The 10,038-nt window shown below is 46.2% G+C and overlaps 1 protein-coding gene and 1 long non-coding RNA gene across 3 annotated transcripts; one reads left to right on the top strand and one right to left on the bottom strand.

Moving 5' to 3' along the window:
- Positions 1-1,644: 1,644 nt before the first annotated feature.
- ATP5G2 (ATP synthase, H+ transporting, mitochondrial Fo complex subunit C2 (subunit 9)) lies at positions 1,645-8,789 on the bottom strand. Of its 2 annotated transcripts, none has more exons than XM_006756961.2 (5): positions 8,605-8,789; positions 6,071-6,128; positions 4,335-4,409; positions 3,601-3,794; positions 1,645-1,891 (listed from the first exon to the last, which is right to left on the bottom strand). In XM_006756961.2, the coding sequence occupies exons 1-5, from the start codon at positions 8,772-8,774 to the stop codon at positions 1,777-1,779; spliced, it is 612 nt and encodes a 203-aa protein (XP_006757024.1). In that variant the 5' UTR covers positions 8,775-8,789; the 3' UTR covers positions 1,645-1,776. The 2 variants fall into 2 exon arrangements, with proteins under 2 accessions (XP_006757024.1, XP_015415063.1); XM_015559577.1 differs by lacking the exon at positions 8,605-8,789 and adding an exon at positions 8,111-8,266.
- On the top strand, positions 8,266-9,599 carry LOC107182029. Its single transcript, XR_001512748.1, has 2 exons — positions 8,266-8,521; positions 9,167-9,599. It is a non-coding gene; the product is annotated as an uncharacterized LOC107182029 (long non-coding RNA).
- The last annotated feature ends 439 nt before the right edge of the window (positions 9,600-10,038 follow it).

The following is a 10,038-nucleotide window of genomic DNA, read 5'->3' as shown; positions in this document are numbered from 1 at the left end:
AATGCCTCTCCATCTCTGGATCAGTCCTTGTTCATCAGTTTATGTTGTTCCTTATATTCCACAAATGAGTGAGTTCATGTGGTATTTATCTGCTCTCCAGTTCCATCCATGGTGTGGCAAATGGTGAGTACTCAGTTATTTCTAACAGATGTAAGATAAAGCTTATTTAAGGTTGACCTAGCCTTTAGAAAACATAATTCTTTACCAACCTGATACTAACTCCACTGTCCAAAGTCCCTATTGATGGCATTTTAGTTTTGTTTTTTTAATCCTTTACCCAAGGATTATTTTTCCCATTGATTTAAAAAACATTTTTTTTATTGATTTCAGAGGAAGGGAGAGGGATAGAAACATCAGTCAGAGAATCATTAATTGGCTGCCTCCTGCACACCCCCTACTGAGGATTGAGCCCGAAATCTGGGCATGTGCCCTGGACCGGAATTGAACCTGGGGTCCTTCAGTCCACAGGCCAATACTCTCTCCACTGAGCCAAACCCACTGGGGCCCTATTGATGCGTTTTTAAGGGAACATATTTGTTTGCTTATTTTGCCCTTTCTTGGAAAAATAAGTCACCAGCAACACCAGGCTTGGGAGAGTCCGACGAGACCAACAGCATGGCAGCCTTACATTCTGGGCTACAAGACATAATCCTTGTTCTAGTTCTAGCTCTGCTAGTGAATGTTCCTGAGTCCTTGCCCTCTCAAAGCCTGCTTCACTTATGCAGTGAGGTGGCTGGTTTAGATAATTAAATAAAAAAATGTGACTAGATACTGCTGAGATGCACCATGTGAGTGAGATATTTCTAGAAATACAAAGATGAACAAGACACAGTCTTTGCCCCAAGAAACTTGACAATCTAATATGGAAGATAAGGCACATACAAATCCATTATTTATCATAGACCATATAAGCATTATAAAGGATATGTGTTCTACAGTCCTTTATGAGTTAATGTTCATTTGACTGATGGTGAATGGTAACCAGGTTAAGAGCTTCATGGAGGAAGAGGTAGCATTTAAGTTACATCTTTCAGGATAATAGGGAGAATTTGAAAAAGAGAAAAGTGAGCAAAGATTCAGAGAAAGAAAGCAGAGATGGCCAAAGGGCAAGGCCTGAAGATATAAGGACAGGAGCACAGGTGAAATATTTAGAAAATGACAATTAGTTCACTTTTGGTAGTGTATGGAATAAAACATAAAGCTGAGAAAATTGAGGTCAGACTGTTTTTGAATTGGTAAATGGCAAAACCAGTCCTATGCTTAAGGATTGACTTGGCAGTGGTGGGTAGAAGTAAATGCTAAAGGGAAGAGACTAGAGGCAGGCCAGTTATGAGGTTACTGCAACAGACCAGGTTGGTGGCAATGAGGGCCTGAGCCAGGATAGCCACAGTGGGAACAGAGAGCCCATTACTCATAATTTTAAGCAAGCACTTAAGCTGCCACTGACCCAATCAAGTAACAGGCCATGGCAGGTGAAAATTATTATCAAATTGTTACCTAATTTGAATAAAGCTGTCCCTGACACAGCTTGAACAACGGAGGCAAGACCCATGTTGAGTTCAGAATCGTCACCACCCTTGAGGCCTTATACTCTCACCAAGGCACTCAGCCAACTGGAAAAGAAATATACACAGGAGACTCAAGAAACATCTTATTAATACAGTATTTATTTGTCTTCCTTCTGTCAAACCCTGAGCCAACCACTTTCCCCAAGCTGCCTAGGGAGGTATAGGAAAAGGAACATACAGGGCAGACAAGACACGGGAAAAAGCTCCTTCACATGGCGAAGAGGATGAGAAAGGCCACCATCAGGCAAAAGAGCCCCATGGCCTCTGAGAGGGCAAAGCCCAGAATGGCGTAGGAGAAGAGCTGCTGCTTCAGAGAAGGGTTCCTGGGAGAAGGGGAAGAAAAAAGACTGAATTTCTAGTCCACATAAAAGTATAAACATCAAAGGTGGGCTCAGGGAGAATTCATCTCCTCAAGCTCATCTTATGAAACAATTCTCTCAGGGTGATACTATCATTCCCAAATTCTTGACCTGACACATCAAGGGCTCTACAGAGACTAAGTGAGGGAAGTGGACAATCCAAAATTGTGTAACATGGCCCAGGCATGAACATTACCACCTCTACTGGGTCACCCATATCATTGTCATAACTTAAGACCTCTGGGCCTGGACACTGACCTATCCAGGGCCCAACCAGGATGAAAGAGGTATCTGGTGTGGCAGGGCCTATCACAGTATTTTCAAACTTTAAACAGCAGAACCCCCAAATACGAAACATATAAAAGCCAAAACGCAAAGGTAAAAAAAGTGGGGGATTGTAAAAGTTTGTTTGACTGGTCTCCCCTTCATTCTTCTAAGTCAGTCTCTGGGGTATACCCTCAGAACTTTAGGGCTTTAAGAACACAATTAGAAAAACAGTGTTCTAGAGGACAAGGGAGTCTGAGGAAAACATACCTTCTCTCATTTCAAAATAGTCAAAAGATTTTGGACTTTAAGAAGTTACAGATAGCCTATGGCCGTGGTTGGCAAACTGCGGCTCACGAGCCACATGCGGCTCTTTGGCCCCTTGAGTGTGGCTCTTCCGCAGCCCTAGGAGTACCTTAATTAAGTTAATAACAGTGTACCTGCCTATATAGTTTAAATTTTAAAAATTTGGCTCTCAAAAGAAATTTTAATTGTTGTACTGTTGATATTTGGCTCTGTTGACTAATGAGTTTGCCGACCACTGGCCTATGGGGTTTAGATGATATGAATCAAAATGGTATAAGGAACTCCCAACTCTGAAAGCCAATATATAATTTCTATTTCCCTTACTCTGTCATCTCTGGAAGGCCTTCATGGTAAAGTAAAGCAACACCAGCTTTTAACAGAATTCTGGACACAGAAGCAGTTAGGTTTCTTGTTTCACACAAACCCTAAAACAAACTCATTTTTCCGAAGACATTAAGAGAACTTGAGGGCCTCTAGAGAATTAATTTAGTTTTAACAGCAAGGTGCCCAGAATGGTGGGGACCAAATAGTCCAAGTGTCAGGGAGCAGTGGGCCTGGCTGTGGAGGCAGTTTTCCCAGGAGTGACAGAGGGGAATTCTCAGAGATGGGGGAAAATAGCAGTGAAACACCCTACTGACTCTAGAGGGCTCTAGACAAGGGGTTGCAAACTTTTTCTGTAAAGGGCCGGACAGTAAATATTTTAGTTTTTGCAGGTCACATATGGTCTCTGTTGCCTTTTTTTCATGACCCTTTAAAAAAATGTAAAACCATTCCTAGCTCAGCTATAAAAACCGAGTTATGGCCCACCTACCTTAGTTTGCCTACTCCTGCTCTAAACCAAAGCTGTTCAATAATGTATATTTGCACTGTCTAGTACAGTAGCTGCTAGTCACATGTGGCTACTGACCACTTGAAATATGGCCAGTGTGACTGAAAAACAAAAAACTTAAACTTGGTGTACTTTTAATTAACTGAAATTTAAATTCAAATAGCCACATATAGGTTAGTGGCTACTATATAGGATAATGTAGATCTAGATCCCCAAATATTTCTGTCCGAACCTTTGGGAAATACATCAGAGACTAATGGAGGGCCCATCTTACCTGGCATAACCAATGATGAGGCTCCCAAACACAGTCCCAATTCCAGCCCCAGAGCCTGCCACCCCTACTGTGGCGGCCCCAGCCCCAATGAACTTGGCTGCTGTGTCGATGTCCCTTGAAATGGCGCTGGTTTGGAAGGTACGGCTAGAAATAAGCGAGGTCAGGGGACGTGGGGCTGCCAAGCTGCTGAGGCTCTGTGAAGAGGAGAAATATAGGAGATAAAATTTTTAGGAATCCCCTTTTGCTTTGCAAACTTTTGTAACACTTAAAGAAAGCTTTATGCTGTCAAATCCCATACCCCCCCGCCAAAAAACCAGAAAATCTTTTTCCTTTATAGAAAACTTCCTAAAATGCTGCCAAGAAAAACTTTTTAATGCAAGAGGTGAACTTCAAATACCTTTAAAATTCAAGTATGCTTTCTAAGATCAAAATCCTAGCCCGTGCTTGGTGCCTCGAAGAGATCATCTTTCTGGGACTAAATGTTCCAAATGAAGTCTGTAAATTAGGCCCCAGGTAATGGCAGTCATCAGTAGCACACATAAGCATGTGCTACCAATGCCAGAGCTGGAACACTAGAGCATATATGCTATCAGCTGCTCTGCATCTCCACCTAAAATCAACGGCCTCAATTCTTCACTAATTTTCCTGTGATGACTCCCCCTACTGGTTCTTCTAGGTAAACCCTCGCCACTCCTTACTCCCAAACCACAGGCCCAATTCCACCTATAAGGTACCTCATCTGTCAGGGTCTCTGGTCGTTTCAGCACCACTGCAGACATTGACCGGCTCAGCTGAGAGGTGCTCCGGACCTAGCAGGGGACACAAGGGCAAGAAAGTCAAGGAAGGCTCTGGAGAGGAGTTTTAGAACCATCCTAAGTTGTTATTCAATGCCCCTTTCATTCTTTTAAACTTAAATCAGACTGTTGGGTCATTCTTTTACTTTTAGGTAATTCTAGATTGAAGAACCTCACCATTTCTCTCTTGCTTCCCAGGCTTCACCTTTTTTTTTTTTTTAAATATATTTTATTGACTTTTTACAGAGAGGAAGGGAGAGAGATAGAGTTAGAAACATCGATAAGAGAGAAACATCGATCAGCTGCCTCCTGCACATCTCCCACTGGGGATGTGCCTGCAACCCAGGTACATGCCCTTGACCGGAATCGAACCTGGGACCTTTCAGTCCGCAGGCCGATGCTCTATCCACCGAGCCAAACCGGTTTTGGCTCCACGCTTCACCTTTGCTTTAAGAAAAGGAAGTCTACTTTTTGAGGGGCTACCCTCACTGTATCCTTTCACGGGCCTTGAGAATGGGAAAAGATATAAGCCTTAGAAGGATTTGCTTCACTCAGTAAGAGATATATGTTGGTACTGGCTAGCCCATAAGGAACCCAACGACCAGAGTATCTTTCCTTAAACACATCCTTCTAAAGCTAGGCACAAAGCCCCATGCTGTAAATTCACCACCTCCTGTTAGCCTTTCTAACCTCAAGCCAGTATCTCCAAGGCAGACAACATGGTGGTTAACAGCCAGGGCTTAAATCAGATATACTTAGATTCATCTTAGCTCTGTAATCAGTGGTGTGACCTTAGGATAGTCACTTATATCTAAGCCTGTTTTCTCCTCTTCAAATGGGAATAATCTATTTCAGGGTTGACTTGAAAAGTAAATAAGGTTGTGTAGCCCTAGCTGGTTTGGCTCAGTGGATAGAGTGCTGGCTTGCGGACTCAAGGGTCCTGGGTTCAATTCCGGTCAAGGGCAGGCTCCTCCCTGTCCGGGCCCTGGTCAGGTCACATGCAGGAGGCAACCAGTCGATGTGTTTTTCTCACATTGGTGTTTTGTTTCTCTGTCTTTCCCTCTCTCTTCCAGTCTCCCTAAAAATCAATGGAAAAATATCCTTGGGTGAGAATTAACAACAACAACAAAAGATTGTGTATACAAACTGGTAAACTCAGAGCCAGGCATAGTAAGTGCTCAATAAATAGTACCCACCAATAGCACCACTTCCACCATTTAATAATTTATAATTTCTTCCATGCTAGTGCTTTTGAGTAAAAGATTTTTCAAATGTGTATTTACATGTATGTTAGCTTCCCACCCAAATTTAAGCTCCCAGAGGGTCTCTTAGCTATGGCTCTTCGACAGGACAAAATCCTGTACACAGTGCATACTCAATGCAAGTTAGGCAATCTACTTCATGATTACTATTTCTGGCTGGGTTCCAGTTTACAGAAAGTTTTAGGGTAGAAATAACCTGATCTCAGTCTAGATTCTCATTTATACTCTTCTAAGATTGGTGGACGAGAAGAATTAACTGGCCTCCAAAGGATATGGGGCAGGTAAACATTCTCTCTCCTGTCAGGCTAGCATAGCAAAGGATCTTCCCCCAGCCCAACTGTAAAGAACAAGGTGTTGCAAGGAAGAGACAAGATGCCCCTCTTGAAAAGTCTCCTAGAAAAGGCAGGTACTCACCAAGGAGGGGGTGGACACAAACTTGGTGCAGGCATACATTTTCAGGGGATGAGGGGAGCTGGAATTACAGAAGCACATTGTGAACACTGTCCTTGCTCACCAAATGACATTTTTATTAGCAGAAAAGGGGCTCTGGAAAATTTAAATGGCCCCAAGAGCAGAGTGACTGACCTCATCTTAAAAGAGATGGAATCAGAACTCTGAAGCCAAGATTTCCTCATAATCAAGTGACTTCCCTGGTCTGAGCAAGTAGCCACTAGTCCGTTTTAGGACCCATTATTTACTTCCATAGCCTCGTGAGTTGGGGTTGTCAAGAGGAAATTTGCTCAGTGTCCTTTGCCTAAGCTTTCCTCAGTTTCTATTCAAAAGGAACCCTTTTCAAGCCCTCATTATCTGGGCCTAAAAAAGTTGCCCTGTAAAGACTCTGGGGAGTTATATGTAGAAGGCCAAAAGACTGGAAGGGTCGCCAGTGATCTTCCAATTACTTTAAGCATTTGATTCTCCATTTCCTCTATCAATTAACAGGGTGAGGAAGATCGATGAGGAACTTTGCCATTACTCTAATTAGCAACCACTGTTAAAGTATTCATTTTCACCATCACTCGAAGGGGCATTCAATTTTGTATACACAAGATCTAAAACAATGCTGACACTCTGTAGGTGCCTATGTTGGTAGAATTTATCTGAGACGTACCAGCGAGTTAAACATCTAAAGGCAGGGTTTTTCCAAGTGAAGTGAGAGGCCCACCTGAAATAATTATCTAGGTGTAAGGATGGTGTATGTATTAAAAATGCATATTCTTGGGTCTCACCCCAGTGGTTCTCAACCTTCTGGCCCTTTAAATACCGTTCCTCATGTTGTGACCCAACCATAAAATTATTTTCGTTGCTACTTCATAACTGTAATGTTGCTACTGTTATGAATCGTAATGTAAATATCTGATATGCAGGATGGTCTTAGGCGACCCCTGGGGAAGGGTCGTTCAACCGCCAAAGGGGAAGCAACCCACAGGTTGAGAACCGCTGTCTTAGACCTTCCTGGCCAAGATCTCCGGGGTTAAGGCCAGCACCTGTATTTCAAACAAGCTTATGACAGTGGTAAAGTCAGGACTTTAACTCTTCTTACTAATAAATGAAAGCTTTATAGCATGCTAAAGGTTAAAATACTCAGATTTCTTAGACCTGCTAAGTGACACTTCCTTAAAGGAGTTGGACTCCTATTTTCCTAGGTTACTCTTCTGAATCCAGAATCTTTTAAGTTACTTTTAGATTAATGGATGTCTTCAACTCTCATCCTGCCAAGAACTCTGATTTCTGCCCATCTTTAACTCTAACCTACCTAACTTTGTGCTGAACTATTCAGGTTTCCTTGGGTCAAATCCAAAATCTCTTTAAAGCTTAAAAAAAGGGAGGACTGGTTTTTCCCAAGGATTAAACCTCAATATCATCATTTGTAAAATGCAGTTCTTGGGGAGATTAAATGAAATTTCTGTGAGCTTAATGTGGTGCTGGCCCACAGTAAGACCACGCCCAAGAGTGGCAATTAAGGAGCGGCGAGAAGTGCTGATTGCTCCACTGGCCACCCAACCTGGCCAGTCTGCAACTGCTAGCCTGCCACAGCGCAGGCAACGGTACCACCCGGAACCCAGGACCCAAGTCACCACAGGCCTCCTCCTCCTGTAGGTCAGTCACTGGGTTACTGGGCTGCTGACCTAACCATTCCCCCCCCTTAAACTTCCTTTTTCCTCTTGAGGGCAGAGTCAGGGACTCTCACTAAGCCCTTGACGGAAGCGGGCAGGTGCACGTTATCCCATGCAGGTCCCAGCCTACGCTTGTGCGCCTGCTGCCCCTCACAGAAAACTTCACTATCAGTCCACTGTGTTTCCCCCCACTTCACTGCGGTGAAAGGAAGAGACCGGCATGGAACACAACCCAAGGTTCCAAAGAAACCGGCCTCTTTCCTGCAACAGCGCTCCCAGATCACAGCCTGAAGGGAATGTTTTGACTGTTTTGTTCACTTCTACCACGTTCACGGCTTACTTTTTTACACGGAGGGGTGCTGACTAGAGGGGTTGGTGGCTTTGGATGATCCACTATCTCCATTGCTCGGCACCTGAGGTCCTGAAGTCTGGAGGTTTCAGGGTAAGGAAGGCACGGGGTAAGGATGAGAGGATAAAGCAGAGATTGGAGGGGAGACTCTAGGGGTTGTGATAACTCTGAGAGGGCAAGAGGGTAAGAAAAGAGCGTTTATAAGGGCTGAGTCAGGACAGGTGAAGTGAGCACTCTGGCATGACTTTCGCCAGCTCCCACGCGCCCTCCCACAGCGAGTCATCCAAGATGGCGCCAGGCCCGCGCGGTTGGAGGTCAACGGCACACGGAAGGGGCAGATCTTAAGACGCGGGGATACCGGGAGCGAGGAAGGGCGTGAGGCCCCGGGTGGGAACATGCAAGGTACCGGCCTCAAAGCAACCGCGCGAGGGAGGGTATCCCGCGCGCGTGCGCGACGCAAGCGGGCACGAGGGCCCAAGCCTTACCTGCTCCCAGTGCAGAGAAGACAGAGAGGGGCGGGGGCGCTGGAATAGCGAAAGGAAGGCTTCGCGCATGCGCGGCCTGGACCAACGAGTCGCTCTGCCAAGGATAGAGTGGCTGCAATGTGGAGGCGGCTCAGGCGCCACAGCGCCGCCTGCCACCTCGGTGGTGGCATCCGGCCAGTCGCTCCACCTGGCGTTGTAGAGGAGAAACTGCAGGCGGAGCGGCTGCAGAAATAAGGATAACTCCGCAGTGTAAGCCGACCCGTTATGTGGCCTGCGGTATGGTCTGCACAGCATTTGGGATCTCGGACTCGCGTTTCCTTACCGAGCATGCGTAGTCACATTGAAAATAAAAATCTACCTAGCAATTCAATGTTAAATAGCATACAATCGGGATTGGGGTTCAGTGCCCAAAATGTAGCGGGATTCTTGCGTTGTTGCCCCTGGAACTCTGAGAGCTTTATGGATGGGAAACCTGTTCAATGGGGGAATCGTTAGGAACACGCCCCAGCTACCACGGTGGCTTTGCCTTTATTTTTTCTCTCTCTCTCTTTCTTAATTCCAGTGATCAGCCACGAGGAAACTAGCATCAGCGAACCAGAAGATAGGGGCTAAAGATGATGGGACTCAAGCACCTGACTCTCAGTCTTGAAACTGACCTGCGGTGAGGTTGTGAGGTCACGCCAGGCATGTCCATTCTCTGCCCAGGCTTCTGAGACCAGCAGACCCCCAAAGAGGTGCTCTCATGAAGACCCCCTAGCTTTCTTCTCGGCCTGTCCTTCCCTGGGCCTCGTAAGGAAGTGGGGGCGCCACGGCCCTCATTGCTTCCTCCGGCCCCTGTCTCCGCGGGGTCTGACAGCCCCTGCAAGAGGCGGTGCAAGGCCTACCTAGTCCCATCCTGGCCAGACCCCGGCGTCCAGGCGTCGGGCTTGCACGCAGCAGGAGAAAGACAGGGAAAGCTCACCAAACCCCCATAAAAAAATAAAAAATAAAAAGAATGCTGCGGCTGTAAATAAAGCCAAATCCACCGGCCTCGGAGGGGCCGTTTGTCCTCCCCTCCTTGGCCTCGTCCTTCCCGCCGCCCCCTCCCGGTTCCCGGGCCCCGCGGCGCCCCGGCCCCGAGCTCCTCCATTTAATCGGATTTGGGAGAAGGGGAGGATAAATCACGGCAGCAGCTTTACGGTCCCGGAGGAGAGGCGAGCCGCAGCCAGGCACACCCCGGCCGGCGATAAAAACCGCCGCTGAAAGCCCACGGAGCAATTTCCCGGGACCCCGAGCGACGCCATTACAGGAATGTAATTTTGCCCGGATGAGGCCCCGAGTTTAATTATCCTCGCGGAGGAATTTCAATGTGGCCAATCCATCTTGCAGGCGGGCGGCAGAGGGATTTATATGGGCCCGTTATTTCACACCGATCCTCCATCTGCATTTTTATGG

This window comes from Myotis davidii, unplaced genomic scaffold, assembly GCF_000327345.1.
Source record: "Myotis davidii unplaced genomic scaffold, ASM32734v1 scaffold233, whole genome shotgun sequence".
NCBI classification, from domain to species: Eukaryota; Metazoa; Chordata; class Mammalia; order Chiroptera; family Vespertilionidae; genus Myotis; species Myotis davidii.
The sequence above is the reverse complement of the archived record's forward strand: the minus strand, read 5'-3'. Positions and strand labels throughout refer to the sequence as shown.